Here is a 19,363-nt window from a genome sequence, read left to right on the forward strand (position 1 = left end):
CTGGAATTCAGGTCTCCAGTATTGCAGCTGGAATGATGTTCAGACTTCCCTGTATCCCTTGCTTTCAAATGTTTGTGTGGAATTAATTGAATTGGATGGAGACTATTTCAAAAGGAAGCAGAGACGTTCAGCACTTTTGGTTGACCATCACTGGGAATGTTTCAGTTGGTTCATTTAGTGAAAAAGAGGGAACGTGGGTCAAGAACAGGCAATGAGCTTGCAGATAAGACGCGATCACTTTGAGTGAAAATCTTGGATTTACTGTAGTAATCTAACGAAAGTTGCAGCAATTCTAACTCAACACCTTCTCTAGGGCAATTAAAGACGAACAATAAATGTCGGTTTTGGCAACAGATAAGAAAGCAAGCAATGCATTAGTATTGTTATTTTCTGCATTTTTCTGTAAATGCAATTTCAGATATTTTATCCAGGGGTTGGAAAGGGCTACTGTTGTTTCCATAAGGCACCTGAAACACTGCAAAATAATTAATGGGAGTGTGTTGGCTCGGCTGTAACATTCCACCCCGGCCCCCCAACACAGCAAACAACGACTTGGCTTCTGGAAGTCCACGCAATAGTTTCCAATCAGGTTCTCCACCTGAACCAACAACTCCCAGCCCCTTCGGCCCTTCTGTCCGAGACCGCACCCTCTGGTTGCTAGGCGACAAGCTGACGTTCTCAGATTACGCAAGAAGCGATAGCGCCAAGTTTGGTGACGCACTGGGTTTATCCACGGCTAGCCAAGGGGTAATATTGGTTAGTGCAAAAACCACATTAAAACAGTAACCTGAAAAAATAAAACACTTTTTAGTAAAATTTGTATTAAAAAAACTTCTAAGTCTTGTTAAAAATCTCTACAGCTATAAACGCGATATAGTAAAAGGTAATGCCTGAATTTAAAGAAATCCCTCCCCCCATATGAAAACAGGCTAAATCACAAACTCCTTTCCGGTTCTGTTTCTGCTCCCTTCACTGATTGGACAACATGTGAAGAAGGCGGCTATGATTGGCGCACTAGCTTTGGCAGGCGATTGGTTACTATCGTCCTCGTCTCCGTAACATGATTGGTTAGGTCAATACAGCTCCGGCCGCTGATTGGCTAGTCGCGACGGAACGGAACCGTCCTGATTCGGAGTCGGAGGTTGCTGTTTACTGGGAGTAGTCGGGGTGGGGATCGGTGGCGGCGGCTGTGGCCGGAAAGACCGGGCAGGATCTTTTGTTGCTGTGAATCTGGAGACATTTAAATCAATAAGTAACTTGCGGGAATCCGATAATGTCCACTCCGGCGAGACGGCGACTGATGAGGGACTTTAAAAGGTGAAAAAGGGATTAATTAGGCTGCGTTTGTGAGTTTGTGAAGTGTCCGGGCGTCTGCGGGGCCTCGGCTCGGTGGGAAGCCGGTGTGCACCAGGCCGGTGATGTCAGGGTCCCGTGTTGCTCAGCATCAGTGTGCGGCATGCCTGTAATTGTTGATGAAACTTGAGAGTGTGGCCGGCCTCCGATGGTTGAATCTGGTGTGACCTGTAGTGTTGGTGCGGAGCGATGCCTGCATAATATGTGAGGCACACTTGCGTGGCCGGGTCCCGTGGACTAAATAAAGTAAAATGTGCTTTAGAAGCATTGATACTGGTGATTTTTGCCTCTATTATATTCTGTATTTTCTTCTGCCACGAAAGATGGCAAACACTAGGTTAGGTTTCTGCTGGAAAGTGTGGGTTGGCCAGTTCCTTTGTTCAGTATAATTTAAATTAAAATTGATTGCATTCATTAAAATCGGAGAAATGATATTACTTATGATTTCTTACGTTATAAAGATGTCCAATATTTTGCAGCACATTTTTCTTTCTTCGTGTACCCTCTCCCTGCTGAAGCACTAGGATGTGCGGTTTCATAGATGTCAGCAGCTCTCTGTTCCCTTGGCAATACTCCTCCTATAAGCCTGAACTGTAGGTGCTATTATAATTCTGTCATGTGCTTCCCAACGAGAATCATGAACAAAGTGGGTGCTGTGGTGTTGATCTTTTAAAGCCAACTACAGGCAAGTAGGAGCTACCTCTCAACAAATGTGGATGTCAAAAATGGGTTTATCATTTGATCAGTGTGTCAGTAAAGCCTTTGGCCATCTGACAGTGTTTAAAGATCAAGAACTCAAGCCTAGTGCAAAGCTCATGATCTACTCGGTAGGAGTGATCTTTACCCTTTATGCTTTGGACACATTGACTACCTACGTTAGGCATCTCAAAGTACTGGAGAGGAACCACAGATGTTGCCACTGCAAAAATGAAACAACACTAATGTCTCATTCCAAGCTAACATTCCCAGCATTGATGCCCTAATTATACTGCTCCTTTGGTTGTTCACATACCCAAAAACAAACATTCTGCTCCAAGCTCCATCAAGGCAAGAGATTACTAAGTAGAAAGTGTGTAACATGCCCAGTAACTCAGTGGCTCATGAATGCTCAAAATGCAGGAGGAGCATTGGAGTTCATTTGTCATGAGCACATACAGCCCTGTGTAAATAATGGCAGGAGCACACAACCTCTCAGACTATTGGAGAGACAAGATACTGCAGATGCTGGAATCTGGAGTGGGAAACAAACTGCTGGACGAACTTTGCAGTCTAGATGAAAGGTCTCGACCGAAACATTGACTGTATGTTCCCCTCTACAGATGCTGCTTGACCCACTGAGTTCCTCCAGCAATTTGTTTTTTTTTTGCTCTCAAACTGTTGACCCACTTGCCCTGTCATGCACCTTTTGCCCCATTTATGGCAGGATCTGTGGATTTCACAATGACTTCATCTGAGCCACCCCAGATAACACACAAGTTGTCCTTTATCCTGAGGGACTGTCTAGGGAGAAGATATTAATAAGCAATTATGGTGTTAACTTTATTACTTCAAGACACAAGCAGCATCACTAGTAACCAATAATAATTCACTCTGGTCTTGTGTAGTACAAAATGATCTCAAATGTGTTGGTCATATTTGGAAATAAGACATTCCAATTGAACTGAGAATTTACAGCTTAAATGGTCCTGGTGCAAACATCTCCAATAAGAAGCAGCACTGAACATGCTATTTGTAAAAACAGTAATTTATAAAAGACGCCTCTGATTCCATAGCTAGAATTTTGTGCCTGTATGTGGAAGTGACTTTATTTTGGGAAAAAAAACTAAAGTGTACTTTTGTGTGCTTATGGTTGCTCAATTAATAGCACTTTTGCTGCTGAGTCTGAAGATTCTGTATTCAAGTCCAGCCAAGAGGCTGGAGCACAAAAATCTGGACTGACACATCAGTGGTATACTGAGGGTGTGCTTTCTATCAGAGATGCAATATTTTTGGATTAGACTGTCTTGAACTGAGGCTCTTGGATGGATGTAAAAGATCCAGTGTTATTTTCATGGACAAATTTGGGGAGCTAGCTCTGGTACCCTTTCAATATTTATCCCTCAGCAAATATCACTAAGATATACTTTTCTAGTCACTACTACATTGGTGTTTGTGGGAGCTTCCTAGGAACTAATTTGGTCCATGTATTCTATAATAACAAGAGTGGCAACACCTCACAGGTACTTTGACTGTCAAAGCACTTTGGGATATTAAGAGCTTGTGAAATGTACAATATAAATACAACAGTTTGTGCAGTTTGTCCACTATGGAATGCAGATATCAGTTTCCTTTTCATGTCACGTAAAAGCCATGGTGAAGTTTGACTAAATTAATTGTGCTGGATGTTAAGGGAATATTTGAATGCAAATGCTGTCTCAAACTTTTATTTCTTCAGTAAAGAGAATAACTTGGATTTCTATAGTTCTGTTAGTTCGTTACCAAGCTCTTCAAGATCAGTCAGTTGCATTTGAAGTGTACTCATTGTTTAGTTGGCACTTTCAGTTTGGTGTCTGGTGTCATTCTGTAATCAAATAATGAAGAAATTTTGCACTGTTAAAGATTTGTATTTGCTCAATATCGAGTGCACCCATACCTTGCGTACATTAATTCAGAGATTGGGTACAACCTGACAACGCTCATGTTTAACACGATCACCAATAGACACAAGGGTGCTGCTAGAGTTTAATTAATAAACTATGCAATTTACCATAACCAGTCGGGTCACATTTGTATTGGGTGGTCATCTGCTGTCAAGGTAATGGGTATGCTCCAAATTTTATCTGCAGGTGAGATTTGCTGCTCAATTACAGCTGTGACTGGGTCCTTGTATCACTGCAGTTTTTGTCCTGGAGCCACCTCTTCTGAATATACATTTCTTTGAAGAAAAAGCAATAACAACAAATATGACAGCCTTACTGAGATGGAGAAATCTCTTGAACTCCACCAGTGGGGGAGAACTGGGTACTTGGCCTTTCGTAGGCAAGTTAGATGTCAAGAATTTTGAAAAGGCTTTCAGTTGTTTCTTTGAAAAGATTTGAATTGGAGAAACAAACAACAAGGTGAGCCAAGATGTCTCAAAACTCGGACACAAATAGCAAAACAGATCAGAGAGATGAAAATGGGACCAAAGATGGAGCATGAAATAATGTAAAGTAGGAGATTCTTATAGAGAAGGTGAGGGCAGTTTGTGGAGGGATTTCAAGAAAAAGGTGAGGATTTTAAATTAAGATATAGATACTTTTTTTTACCCTCTCCAGCAAGAAATTTAAGTCCCAAGTCTTTGCTGTGCATCTCACTGGCTGTTTAAGCACCAGCAGCAAAGGGCTAGACACAAACAATCTACTTTATCAGCTACAGTCATTGCTTGTCACAGGGATACTAGGAAGATAAGTGTTACACTTTGTTCTTTCTTCAGTGTATTTATCTGAGATACTTGGAACTTTCAGCATTGCCTTTGATTTAAGCCCTGTATTCCGAAACTCCCTGTTGTATCAGGAACCATCTTAGAAATTTATTTTCTGTTTTTCAGTTTGTTTTTTAAATGTCCTTTCCTCCTTGAGACTAACATTTTATTTTTGTTTCTGTCAAGATTAATCTATTCAAGCAGGGAATATTTGTGTGTGATCTGTGCAATGAGTGGCTATGAACAGTACACTAAAAGATGTGATTTACTATTGTAATCCTTTTCCTGCTCAGCATCCACACAAGTGGACTTTGTATAATCAAAAGTGGAAGCCTTGACCAAATTAACTTTTTCCCTTTCCTTTACTCATGGATACTGAAACTCTACTGCTCTGTCAATGTAGCCTGGGGCCCGCTAGTCTTTTTGTCTCAAAAGAGCCTATCTGATTGTTCTTATAACAGAGGAAATTGCTGTAAATTAATTTGAGTGATTTTGATCTAGTATATTATCACCATATAGCTCCACAGGATAATAAAATATGATTTCATGCCCATATAGCTAGTTTGGCCTTTTTGATGTTCATTGTGATAAGTGGAGGTAATGGTCCCTAAACTGCATTTGAACGGTTTATATTTTAGCCTCTGCTAGGCTATAGTATTTGAATATTCCAAGAAGAGGATATAGAATGTAGAACACCCAGCACAGGATAAGGCCCTTTGGCCCACAATGTCTTTGCCACCATGACGCCAATCCAAATTAATCCCATCTGCCTGCACATCCCTCTAATCCATTGCCTGTTCATGTGTCTGTTTAAATACTACTTAAACATTGCTGTTATATCTGCTTCCAACACTTTCCCCAGCAGAATATTCCAGGCAGCTCCCACCCTCTTTTTTTCTTTAGAAAAGTTGTCTCGTAAATCTCTTTTAAATTTTCCCCCTCTTGCCTTAAAGCAACGTCCTCTAGAATTTGACATTTCCATACTGGGAAGAAAACTCTGACCATCTACCCTATCTATGCCTCTCACTATTTTATTAACCTCTGTCAGGTCACTCCACAGCCTCCTACACTGCAGCAAAAACAGTCCAAGTTTCATCAATATAGCTAATGCTCTTCAATCTAGGCAACATCCTGGTGAATCTCTTCTGCATCCTCTCCAAGGTGTGCATATTGTTCCTGTACTGCAGTGACCAGAATCATGCATGATGCTCCAAATGTGGCCTAACCAAAGCTTTATACAGCTGCAACATAACTTTCCAACGTTCATAATGCCCCAACTGATGAAGGCAAGCATGGTGTTCACCACCTTTACCAATTTATCCACTTGTGTGGCCATTATGGACTTGCAGATACAATAGGAGAGCATGTAACTTTGAGTCAATGCCCTAATGTTGTGAATACTGTAAATCTGGAATATTAAGAGCAAATACTGGAAATACTACCTGAACTGCAGAGTATGGACATAGAAAGAATTAGCAGTTCAAGTCAATGACTTGCCCATCATCAAAAGAAAATAACTTGGATGTGTATCGGATTTTAAGTATAGAGGTAGGGAAAGTAGTGAGGGGAAGGCAGCACCAAAGAAACCTTGGGCAGAGAGAATCAGACACGGAGCTAATGGTCCCTTTTGCCTTTCAAGTTGGAGTTGTGCTTTGAAGTTGATTGTGGAGCAACTGACTGGGAAGTGCTTTATGTAAATGGAGCCTTATAATACGACTCATTTCATGACATGGAGGATGTAGAGAAAGATTTAACTATCAAAAATAATTTTGCAAAAAAATACTTATTCCGATGTGTTACCTTTCGTGTGCTTTGTGTGTACTGTTGCTATCACTACTGTATATTTGGAAATTGAGTGAAAAAAAATTAATAAATGTGATGTTTACGGTGCCTAATATTGATGCCTTGTTTCACATTTAAATAGAAGACTCTACATCTAAGCTGTTTTTATAATCCCATGAGTGTTTAAGCTCTTTCTCTATTTATACTGACCAGTTTCTAAAAATAACCTGTTTTACAATCTATTTTGGAGACTATTATCAACATGGAGGATGTTCCAGTAACTCCGTTAGTGATATGAGTGGGAGTTCATTTCTCAAAGTTTGAGAGAAATGTATTGAAAGCCATTGTAAGAAGTAATTTTGCTGAAGTGAGGAATATTTATAATTGAATGATAATATTTTCACCTGCTACACCTATTGTGAATGACAAAATATGTTGTGACGTGAGGAGCTGCAAGCAGCAATGGCTGACCACAGAATTTGGCAGCATGCAACAAGTCTGCAATTTCAAGAACCTGTTCTTGGAGAGTAAAAACATTGAATGGCATCCACATAAGTGGCAGTCTTGAGACTAATGCATGGACATCTGAGACCAAGTCTTACTTTGTCTTTTTTATTTTGCACTGAGAAGATGAATTGCAGATTTTCAGTATTTTAAAAAAAAGTGAGTAATTTATGATTAGAGTTTCACAGGGCTAGGTGGTTTGAAAATATTAATTCACGTGGGTGCAACTAATCAAGTTTAATGAAATGTATGCTCCTCAACATGTTTATGGCTTGTACAGTGTAAGAAAACTCACTAAGTAGAATAAATTTCATTGTGGCTGTTTAGGTCTTTGCTTACTAATGAATCAGCAGTCTTAAGTTTGCAATTTAAAATGTGTTGTGTTTAACCAGGCTGCAAGAGGATCCTCCAGCTGGTGTTAGTGGTGCACCTTCTGACAATAATATAATGTCATGGAATGCAGTTATATTTGGGTGAGTAAAGAGGCAGTGATATTTGTAATTTGCTTTTATCCCTAACTATAGGAATGTTCGAACAAAAGCAAGCAATTTCTTGGGGAAAATACTTGTTCTCATTTGGAAGAAAGGGAGTAAGTTTTATTAAATACTGCAGTAAGTCTCTGACTTATTCATTTATCTATTCCACTGATTTCTTTTTGCCCACTGCAATGTCCCCCAAACTGAAAGCTGTCACTTGGAACAAGATATTTTGGTGAGTCTCTGATTTTTGGGTAGGGTTTGTGGAGTAAGCCAACAGCAAAAAGAAAATGATCTTTAAACAAAGGTTGCACAAGAGGGGTTACAGTAGAGATTTACAAAGGTGTTGCAAAATTTAGCTGAAATGAACGTTTGGCTAGACTGGCATCCTTTGAAACAGGATGAGTGGAGATTTAACTGGGGTGCAAAAAGTTACTGAAAATAGAAAGTTGAAAACCATGGATGTAAATTTAAAGTAATTTGTAGAAGGATTAGGGAGAATTTGAGGAGAAATGTCTTTACCAATTGGAGTAGTGGAATTCACCACATGGAAATTTTGGTTGGAGCTGAAACCCTCATTACATTTAAAAAGTTAACTGAATTAACCCATAACACCACGGACCAAAATGTGCTGTAAACTTCACTCATTTGTGCAACCTACAGAGCTTGTAAAAGTTGAGGTACTACTTGATATTGCTGTTGTAAATTTACCAAGGTGTTTCAAACTTAAAAAAAACACTTTGGGGAAGCATGGAGTGACAAACTCTATATTGCTCCAGAGAATGCGTTATTCAGATATTAAGGCAAGAGCTGTAATATGTTTGGTTTAAAAGTTCCACAGATTTTATGATTTTTAGAAAAAAAAATGAATTCCATCAAGACTAAATTGAAACCAAAACAGGAGGCTCAATTGGATTTTCACCAGTATCAAATGAGCAGTGTGGACTCTGAGCCCATGTTTAATCCCTGTATTGGGATGCAATAGTTGGAAGACTTGTTCCCAGTGTAAGATGCTGCTTCTGATCTTTAGCCTCTGACCCTAGTGAGAAAAGTTCATTTTCATTGGGTGAGGACTGGATGAGGCTTTCCAGTGGCAATCATGATTTTAGTAGCCCATCAGTTGTCATTGTCCATGCCTACACGTGAAAAATGTATGTCGGATAAGGTAATTTTTCTGCTAGTTGGGTCCGTTTCCCATTATGATTCAATAATTTCAAAAAGAAAGTAGGCAAAAAAATTGGCAAAACTGAAGTTGCTCTACAATTTTTGTATGAACATTATTTTTAAAAAAGGAAATGACAGTTATTTAATTGCTCCAATTATTTTTGTAAGTGTGATTAACTATATGGAATCTGAAAATTTTAAAGCTAAGGTTAATCTTGGTGAGAAATCATTTAGAATAGCACAGTTAACATTAGTGAAGTTTCATCTATGATCGTTCTTGGGAGATACACTTTGGAAACATTTCAGAATAGTCATGAGATAAGGATTTTTTGTTGTCAAGGCAATCTCCAATGACTCAGTTGCTCACATGCAGTGTATGGCAGAGCAGCCTTAAATTGTACTAAAAGAACAATATATTATAATCAGATCAATTTGATCTTCCTTGGGCTGTACATATCAGAAACTAGTACCTGATGTTTTAAATAATTCTAATACTTGTTTTCTTTCATTCCTGACAATTGCTTCTAGACCTGAAGGAACACCTTTTGAAGATGGTAAGTTAACATCATTGATCAAATTAAACCTTCTCTATCCTTTTCGTTAATTTGGAAAAGTAGTAGGAAAGGAGGAGGGAAATTTCTCTGATCCTTGAAACGTGTCATTCTCCATCTAGTGGCATATGTAGTTGAAGTGTGTGTCACCTGAGGTGAAATATGTAATTTTGGTGTGTTTGCACACTGGATCACTGAACTGGTTGTAACACCTTTTAAATAGATGCTTGGCTGCTTATATTGTATCGTAGGTTGCAGGACACATTTTGCATGAGTGCCTAATGACAGTGCATGAAAAAGATGGTATGTGTATTGATACTGTTTATTTTAGGAGCAGCAATAACGACAGCTTCTGAAACCTGAGTACCTGTTGTTTAAGTGTAGACTTGTATTTGGAAGTGATCAGTCCTTGATGTCTACTTTTCCTGGTAAAAATTTATTGTTATATGAATCTGCTATCAGGGATGGCCAATCAGACTGACTTGCTGAGTTTTTATTTTGAGGCTTTGAAAATATGGTGCTAGTTTGCATCACTGTCCAACAAAGCAAAATTCCACAATTGCTTTCACACTGCGGAAATACATTCTTTGGTATTTTTGTATAAAGGATAGCTAGAACTAGGGGATACAGCCTCAAGATTCAGGGGAACAGATTTAGGACAAAGATGAGGAGAAACTGCTTTTCCCAGAGAGTAGTGAATCTGTGGAATTCTCTGCCCAGGGAAGCAGTAGAGGCTGCCTCATTAAATATAAGCAAGACACAGATAGATTTTTGCATAGTAGGGGAATTAAGGGTTATGGGGAAAAGGAAGGTAGGTGGATCTGAGTCCACAGCCAGATCAGCCATGATCTTATTGAATGGCGGAGCAAGCTCAACGGGCCACATGGCCTACTTCTCCTCCTATTTCTTACGTTTATTTTTTTAAGCTTTAATTTACTTTGAGTATTGATACTCAGGTGATTGAATGAACAATTAATAAATAGTTTGTGTTCAGATGACAGAACATCTGACATTATCTTTTCATACTATGTTATAATTTTTGTTTACAGGTACTTTCAAATTGGTTATAGAATTTACAGAAGAGTACCCTAATAAGCCTCCAACTGTTAGATTTGTGTCAAAAATGTTCCATCCAAATGGTAAGTATTGTAAATCCTTGTACAATGCAGCCCTGTCAATTTTGTTTCTGCCTCATGTCCTTGGCTATTAATGGGATATAATACCATGATGGCTTCCTTGTTTCTCACCCAATTTACTGTCCTGCATGAGTGAAGTTAAAATGCTGTGGATTAAACTATTAACCCTGAAAGTCGTTGCAATGGAATCCGACACTCGCATTATGTGTGTTTCTAATAAGGTTCTTCAGGTTTCTTTAAAGTAAGAGGGGAACTTGAGGATCCACGTTTCCTTTGCTGAATCTTTTCTGCCACAAAATAGAGAAACACTGAACCAATTCTTAAACAATCCTTTCCTCCGTTAGAGTTTCAGCTCATTTTAGCTCACTCTAGTACAGACCAGGTATCAAAGCATGCACCCTTTTTGTCTCTGTGGTTCATTGGTAGACTTCTGTTTGATAAAGTTACTCAAATAAGCCACTAGAAAAATCAAAATTGTGAACCAAGGTGTCTCTTATTAGTTTTTTTTTCCTCTGCTTGTTCTTGTTGTGGAGGGACAATTAAACTCTGCTATAGCATTTCATTCCCCAATAGTAGAAAAAGTGAGAATATGGATTCACTTTGGGAATTCTGACTGATCTCACATTTGTTTAAGGGGTTTATTCATTGGTAGACTGGACAGCTTTGACAAGACAGCATTTGTTGCCCATTCCCTTGAGAACATGGTGGTAATTCACTATTCTTTCATGGGGTTTTGTTGGGATTTCCAGCACCTAGCGACAATAAAGGAACAGTGATATATTTCCAAGTAAAAATTATGATTAATTACAGTGTATTTATAGTTGGCGCACACTGTAGCCACGGTGCACAAGTATTATAGGGAGTGAATGTTTAGAGTTACAGACTTGGATAGCCATCAAGCAGGCTGCTTTAGTCTCAGTGGTGGTGTTGAAATCGCACTCCTCCAGACAAGTGAAATTTTCCTTCATGCTCTGGAATTGAATCTTGTAGATGGTGGAAATACTTTGGAGAGTTAGGAGGTGAGTTAGTCAGAGTGTGACTTGCTTTTGTAGCCACCTTATAAGTGGCTAACCCATGTAGGTTTCTGGCTAATGGTGACTCTCAACTACTTTCATCCTATTATGTTGATGGTGAGGACTCAACAATGGCAATACTATTGAATGTCAAAGGCTAGACTCCTTTGTTGGAGATGCTCATTACTGACACTTTTGCAGCAAAAATGTTGTATGCCACTTATCAGCCCATGTTGTTTAGATCTTGCTAAATACAGACACAAACTGTATTATTTTCAGAGAAGTTGCAAATGGAAGTGAACTTTGTGCAATCAATATCACACTTGATGGAAGAAACAGGCCTAGAGTACAGCCATAAGGAAATTCCTGCTTAGATGCTTGACCTCCAATAATCCAAAATCATAACCAGCTATAGCTCCCATCAATGGCAAGCTTCATTATTTCCGTTTATTTCCACTGAGTTCATTCTTTGATGTCACATTTGTTAAATGCTGTTTTGATAATAAGGGCAGAAAATCTTGTGACTTTCCTTAAATTTAGCTCTTTTGTCCATATAGTGAATAATGTGACGCAGTGGTAAATAGCCAGATTAGGTTTCACCAGTGTTTTGTTGACAGTATATACTGGAAGTTTTCTACTGTGTTGGGTGGATACCAGTGCTATAAGTTGGATTGGAATAATTTTGCTGGAGTTACAGTTAGTTCTGGAGCACAGGTTGTCAGCACTATATCCAGAATGTTGTCTGGTCCCATAGCCTTTGCCTTTATCCAGCACTCTCAGTTATTTCTCCAAAATAATGTGGAATTAATCTGTTTAGTTGAAGACTGGCTTCTATGATGACAAAATTTTGGGAGGAAGCTGAGATGGATAATTCACCCAGTATTACTCCCTGAAGATGGTCCTGAGCTTTACTTGATTTTGGCCATTACACAGTCGAATCTGCCATCATTGTGGATGGGGATGACATTGAAGTTGGTACCTCCTATCTGCTGTTAATTATTCCAACTCCATTCATGATCGAAATGTGGCAGGACAGTAGAGTTTTAATCTGGTCTGCTGGTTCTGGGATCACTTTGCACTCTCTTACATGCTACTTTTGCTCCTTGTAGCACACGTAAACATATGTTGCAGCTTTGTCCACAGTTGTTACCAAGAAAATGGTTTCCACACTCCTTCCCTAGCTCCTCTGACTTGTGTGGTGTGAAGAATATGCTGGGCAATGTGGTTACATTATCAGGATGGAATAAGAGACTACAGCTGTGCTAAATTCCAAAATCAGTATGCAAGATACAATGCCAAGGGATTAATGGATCAGATCAAAGCTCAAAGGGAAAACTCTTCAATAGTTGGAGTCCACATTGACTGTGATTGTTGACCAATTACCTGAGCTCCAAGACGTTGAATCAACGGTTGGGCCTCGGACATCACCCTGCAGAACTGCTGCAGCAGTGACCTTTTTCCCATAAGGGCGAAGTAGGGATGTTTGCTGCTGATTGACATGGAAGTAAACATTGCACACAAAGTTCCTGAGTAAGTGATGTATTCCTTGCCTGCATGCAGCAAGACCTAAATGACATTAAACTATGATCGTCTAAGTTGCAAGTAATCATCACCGTCTTTACCAAAAGGGCAGCAGCAGTTCAAGAACAGTTCACTGTCACTTCCTCAAATTTAGTTGGGGGTTGTGCAATAAATGTCAGCCCTGCCAGTGATGTTAGCATACCAAAAATGAATATTTTAAAGGATAGTTCCTAAGTATTATGTTCAAAAGATTTGAAACATTTCTACAGTAAGTTGTAGAGAATTAAAGAAAAAAATTGTATAATATGTTAAAGTTTTAAAAATTAGCACATTTTAAACCTGAGGTAATAAATGCTCGAATTGCTGTATTAGTAATGCTTAAGGGACTGAAGGGGATTGGAATAGAATTCCATGACTTAGAGAACAAGTATTTTGTGAAATGCAGGTGCATGTTTTTTTATCCTCTATTTTCTTAATTTTGCATAACCAATGACAGGTGTGGAGAAATGCTAATGAATGTACCAGCATTTTGCCACAAAACGTTCAAACCAGTTGCTGGCTAAATTTGCTTTTGGCCCAGGTTAATCACAGTACCTGACCATCATGCATGTTTGTATGGCTACCTGTCCAATTGCCGTCTCCAATTTCTGACTGTCTACACCCATTAACATTTTTGCTACAGGCATCTTGTTTTACTTCCAAGATTTTAAATTCAGATTTTCTTAACTACAGTCCCAGTACCTTGGTTTTTGTTTAAGTGGTGCACAGTTTTATCTGTTGGGACGGATGGAATGATAATCCAAAATAAAACTTTGGGCTACCAGATTTCCAGTACCAAATTATCATCATCATTCCAATCGTGCTTTGATGGAGTCCTACTTCATAGCACCAATCTTTTACAGATTTCCAGCAGTTATGCTGGGAAATTTGCCAGTTGCTCCATTTCTTTTAATAAAGAGTAGGGGCTCCAATTTGGGTTTCGGGAAACTTGCAATTTTTTAAGTCAATTGTATTAAATGTGTTTATCAATGTGTAATTAAACATCTTGAAGTGTTTTTTATTTTAATTAGAAGTGTACTTTTAAATTTTATAAATACTTCAATGTCAGAAACGTTCTTTCAAATTCTTTTGATGGCTGGTAAAGGTGTTGTGTAGCCAACTCTCAAAACATTTCTGAGGCCCCTTCTGATCAGGAGCTTGGCACAAGAGCCGGAGCTGCCACCTCTGATCACAGACAGCTTACCAAGGTAGGCTAGATGCGTTCACAGTTGGATTTGGCCTACCATATGAATTCCATCATTTTGCAAGGGTCTCAACTTCAACTACATAGCACACTACATCTCACCATTACTAAATACACATTTGACAGCTTATCAATGTAGTGTCCATTATTGTTTCTGCCACAATCAGTGGTTCATTATTTTGCTTGTACATTATATTCTAAGGGCAAAGGAACGGGCTGACTGAAGTTTTTGCATTAGCAATATTGTGAGAAGCAATTCCCTGTGATGTTCTGTGTTTACAGTTTATGCAGATGGAAGTATATGCTTAGACATTCTTCAGAATCGTTGGAGTCCAACCTATGATGTTTCTTCAATTTTAACATCTATTCAGGTAAGATTTCTGTCATTTAAATGTTATCCCAATCCACTGAACTTCTTTCCTGAAATCACTTGGTCTGCTTCATAGATAATTTTATTCTGCTCTCTTTACCATCTGCACCATAGACATGGGAGCAGATCTGCACATTGACACCCATAGACAATCCACATCAGACTGTTTTTACTTGTCACATTTATCCAGTCAGAGTAGTTATCCCAACACTGATCTTTGTGATATTCCAATTTTTTTCAGCTCTACTTCCTTACTAATGAGTATACTATCCAATTGCTCCATTTGTGTACTTCAACTTCTACTATTATATTTTGTTTTGTAACATGCTTATTGATATTCCTTATCCTCTGAGAAAATTTCCTCTTTTGCTCCCATAATTTGCCCCTACCGTTTTTAAACAATATTTTGTTACGAACTTGTTTCATCACTGGTTCTTTTTCATATCCATCTAATCATTTGTACTTTACCATTTTCTACAACATCCTTGCTTTCATTTGTAAGAACATAAGGAGTAGAAACAGTGGTGGGCCATTTGGACCTTTGTACCTGTTCCACTGTTCACAAGATCCATGGCTAATCTTTTACCTCTGTTATAACTCTGTGTCTGCTAATTCCTTTATCATAAAATCAGTTGATTGCTGACTTCAATGTTCTCAGCAACTGAGCCTCCACATCTCTCTTGGATAGAGAATTCCAAAAGGTTCCAATCCTCTAGGTTTAACAAACATTTTTCACCATCTGTCTTGAATGGTTTCAAAAACACAATTCCGACCTATGTTTTCTGCACCTAACTTTCTGAGCTTTAGCCAAACTGATTCTACTACTTGATTTTCTGAGCTGAGAGCTACTATATGCCCTATCCCTTATTGAGATTCTAGCTATCATTATCTATTTTGCCAACCTGAGCTATCACTTTATCCTCTTGCTTTAATTCTCTTTAAATTACCCCTAATTAACAAAAGCTGCAAGAATCTCAGACTAATGGACATGAGAAGGGTTGAGATTCCTGCATTGTTGCCTTCTGGATCTGTATATCTGCCACATTAGTCACACCCTCTTGTCCTTCTTGACTGCAGCAGTTCTACAGTACTTTGAGGTGACAGTGCCTCCTGGAACAAACTGTCCAGGTAACTTTCTCCTCCCTGATGCATCAGTGACCAAGTCGCAGACTCCAACTCATCAGCTCAGAGCCAACGTTTCTAGAGCTGCAGGAACACGCCACTTGCCTGATCATCTTGAATGTCAATGGTTCCCATCAACTCTCACATACTGCAGCTGCACCTCAAATCTGCCCTGCCATGCCTGTCTTAAGTTTAGTTATTCAACATTTTAGTTTTGTTTTGCACCAGTTTGCCATTCTTCCATACACATAGATCTTTCCCACCTGTTGGATCTTTTCAAGAATAGATCAGAGGGCTTTGATAAGGTGCCTATGCAAAAAAAAAAATTGGACTATACTTTATTGGGGGGTTAATAACCTGGATTGTCAGGAATCTTGTATCAACTTGTTCCTAATTATTGGCTAAGATCTCAAAAATACACTACCCACTCCCTTTAGTATTGTTGTGAGGGACTCAATTGTTCAGAGAAGAGGGCATTGCTGAACAAAAACTGGTTTAAATTTTATTCACTGTTAAACTTTACCATAAAATGGGTGGTTTATAGAAGTAACTTTCCAAAATCTAACACATTATCTGTTCTGCTTATCTAGTCGCTACTTGATGAGCCAAACCCAAATAGTCCAGCAAATAGCCAGGCTGCACAGCTTTATCAAGAAAACAAACGAGAATATGAGAAGAGGGTATCTGCTATTGTAGAGCAGAGTTGGAGTGACTGCTAACCTACAGCAACCATAATTCTCTGCCATCTGCTCAGTGCATTGTTTTATTTGAATAATTGCAAAATATTGTGTCATGAGACTGGCAGAAGACTCAGCATAAGTTCTTTGCTGACATTCTTAAGGAATTTAACCCTTTTAACGTTTGTGCTGTTAAAGGGTTCTTCTGTTGCATGATGTGAATTTGTAAGCGGTATTTGATTCATCTGTACACTCTTTCCTTGTTTAGGCATCATCACTGACCCATTCTTGCATCAACCAGTGTAATAGCTTCTCACTGATACAAGTGAGTGCGAGTTGTTGAATTGCTAGCAGCAATGTCTGATTTGCATTGCAATAAATCCCGATTCTGGAACCCATTATATTAAACTTATAGTTCATTATTATATACTGGTATCCTGTTCATCAGCTGAAACTCTTGAAGTATCTGTAAAGAGTAATTACAATGTATTTTGCTTAGCAACAACAAACAGCCTGTTGTGACATTGGCTTACTGGAAACTTACTTTATAGGATCTTAGTGTAGGTTGGTAGTAAGCAGGCTTTTTCTTTTCATACAGTTTTCAATGAAACTGAGCTAAATTGATGGGAGGATACATGCCCATATTTCCTTGGATTTTATTTTGGAGGGGCTGGGTGGGGTGCTAGGGAATGTGCCTGTTCATTGTTTGGAAAAGCTGTACCATCTGATTAATCCAATGTGACTGGCACTAGTTGTGTTTACAGGCAGCAATTGGACATGCAGATTCATGAGAATCTGTAAAATAGCAAAAAGCAGGTGCTTCTATTATTCAGGTGTACATAGAACAGTAATCTGTAGCATTGTACCTATTATGGATGACTAATGACTTGCTACATTTTGATTACTCACTTGTAGATGCTCTTTACAAAGCACAATTAAATTTGGGGATGTACTGAGGAAAATCAGTAGCCTGCTTCATTTGATACATGTATCAGCTTCCTGTAGTCAGTTATGTTTGGGAGAGATCTTCAAATATTTGATCAGATTGCTCTTCCAAAATATTCAAATTCCCCCTCCAGGTACTTATTCATGTGGGAGATGAAATCCCTTCGGTACTTCAGTAATATGAGTTTGGATAAGCAGTGAGTGCTATTAGATAGGGGGAAAAAAAGTAACAGCCAACTCTGGTACCATTTCTTGATGCCCATCCAAGTGAGGCTTTTAATCTAAATACAACCTAATTTTTTTTGTTCAGTTGATAATGGTGTCTTGTACTCTGGAGAGCAAAACATCAGATTTGTTTTTAAAAAGAGCAATTATCTGAATTTTCTGTAGTTTTAAAATATCCAGTATCCTCTTGATAACTTTGCCCTTTAGTGGCAACTATAAATGGGGACAATTTGAACGCTCTTGCACTGAAGATAATTCTTCATTCTTGGGAATGTTCTGTGTATTAAGTTACAGGTAAGGCTGGCGGTTTCATTTTATGATACCTTGTTTCAGCTGTGCAAAACTGTATACACTAACAAAGCTTTGAAGTATTTGTAAATCAAGTATGAAATGTATGCCCAGATTATTTTGTTTTCCAAATTAGCCTGTTAATGTTTCCACAAGTAAAGATTCTTATCTCTACTCCCACCACCAAAGCCACTTTTCTGACAGGCAGCCAAACTTAAAATGAGACATCTTAAAGAAAAAAAAACTACTGAGCCACTTTTACATCTGGAACATGAATTGCATCTATCATTATCAATAAGTGCTTAGTAGGAACCACCCAGTTTAGTGTATTCTCCAGGAGGGAATTTTCACAGGCCTTACCATAACAAGGATAGTCACCATGATGAGCTGGGTAGTCCAGGTGACCATCTTTTACCTTTTTGAGGAGCTTTGGAGATTGGTTTAGTGATGTGTATGTGTGTGTGAGTGAAAATACTTCTAATTTGTTTTCTGCTTTTGCTATAATTAACTTTAATGTAATTGTCCACTGTACTCTTGTAATGTTTTTTCAAAGGTTACATTTTCAGCTATTTTGTGAGAATTACTGTTTATGCTGTATAAAGAACTTTTATTCTTATTTTGTAAAGATGTTTTCATTTAAATCTTAGCCCCCTTTAAGGTGCATCAAACATTTTTGTACTCTACAGTGCTTTTTTATAAGGAAGTGAGTAAAGGAAATGTATTTATGATTCCATTCAAGTAACTCAATAGGAGTAATTGGTCACCATCTATTTTACTGAAGAAAACAAATCATTTAGTCACTTAACAGGTTTTATACAGGAAGTGATTAATGATATTAACTTTGTAATGTTTGTCGTCGTAGTATGTTTTTGGCCTTGCTTTTACTCTTGTCTGTCTTGGACACTTGAAAAACAATTGAGCGATTGATGGGCTTGTGTTCCATTTTTATAAGGCAACACTGGCAAGAATGTTTCTAGCCCTCTGGGCTCTGCAGTTTCATGATGCTTATGTTGTACAATATGTATTGATGCAAAAACATTTTCAGATTTTTTTAAAATAAAATCTTACTTTGTGAATATGCTTTGAAAGTAATGGTGATAAACCTGTATTTTCTTGTAAATGCTGCCCTCTTTTAATGAACGTAAAAAGGTGGTAGACAACTTGAACTGAGGAAAGCCCTATGACCATTTGATTCATCCATCCAGAGCAACCCTAGTAGCTGCCTGTTTGAATCTGTGCTCCCAACTTCTACTACTGCAATTTATTGTCAATATGGTTTTATGCATAATTCCCCATCTTGTTCTGGTAATTTTGCTTCCAGATTGGAAAAATAAGTTCCTTCAGTCTTTTGCTCTAACTCGTATCCTTGAAGTGACTTGTGTTTTGCTGTTTTCTTTGCTTTTCAAACTTTGTTGTGACCAGAGATGGATGCTATATCATAGTTGATCATTGCCAAAACAGATATGATCTAATTTAGCTACTCATTAAGAACAAGATGTTCTGTTAATATTCAGTAAACATTCATTCCAAACTGCTTCAAAACTATCAATG

The 19,363-nt window shown here is 38.4% G+C and overlaps 1 protein-coding gene across 1 annotated transcript; it reads left to right on the forward strand.

Annotated features, from left to right (window-relative positions):
• The first annotated feature begins 1,126 nt into the window (after nucleotides 1–1,126).
• Nucleotides 1,127–18,904, forward strand: LOC127569815 (ubiquitin-conjugating enzyme E2 A-like). Its single transcript, XM_052014749.1, has 6 exons — nucleotides 1,127–1,317; nucleotides 7,474–7,554; nucleotides 9,250–9,275; nucleotides 10,322–10,411; nucleotides 14,468–14,556; nucleotides 16,268–18,904. Exons 1-6 carry the CDS (start codon nucleotides 1,274–1,276, stop codon nucleotides 16,394–16,396), a joined length of 459 nt encoding a protein of 152 aa, XP_051870709.1. The 5' UTR covers nucleotides 1,127–1,273; the 3' UTR covers nucleotides 16,397–18,904.
• The last annotated feature ends 459 nt before the right edge of the window (nucleotides 18,905–19,363 follow it).

This window comes from Pristis pectinata, chromosome 4, assembly GCF_009764475.1.
Source record: "Pristis pectinata isolate sPriPec2 chromosome 4, sPriPec2.1.pri, whole genome shotgun sequence".
NCBI classification, from domain to species: Eukaryota; Metazoa; Chordata; class Chondrichthyes; order Rhinopristiformes; family Pristidae; genus Pristis; species Pristis pectinata.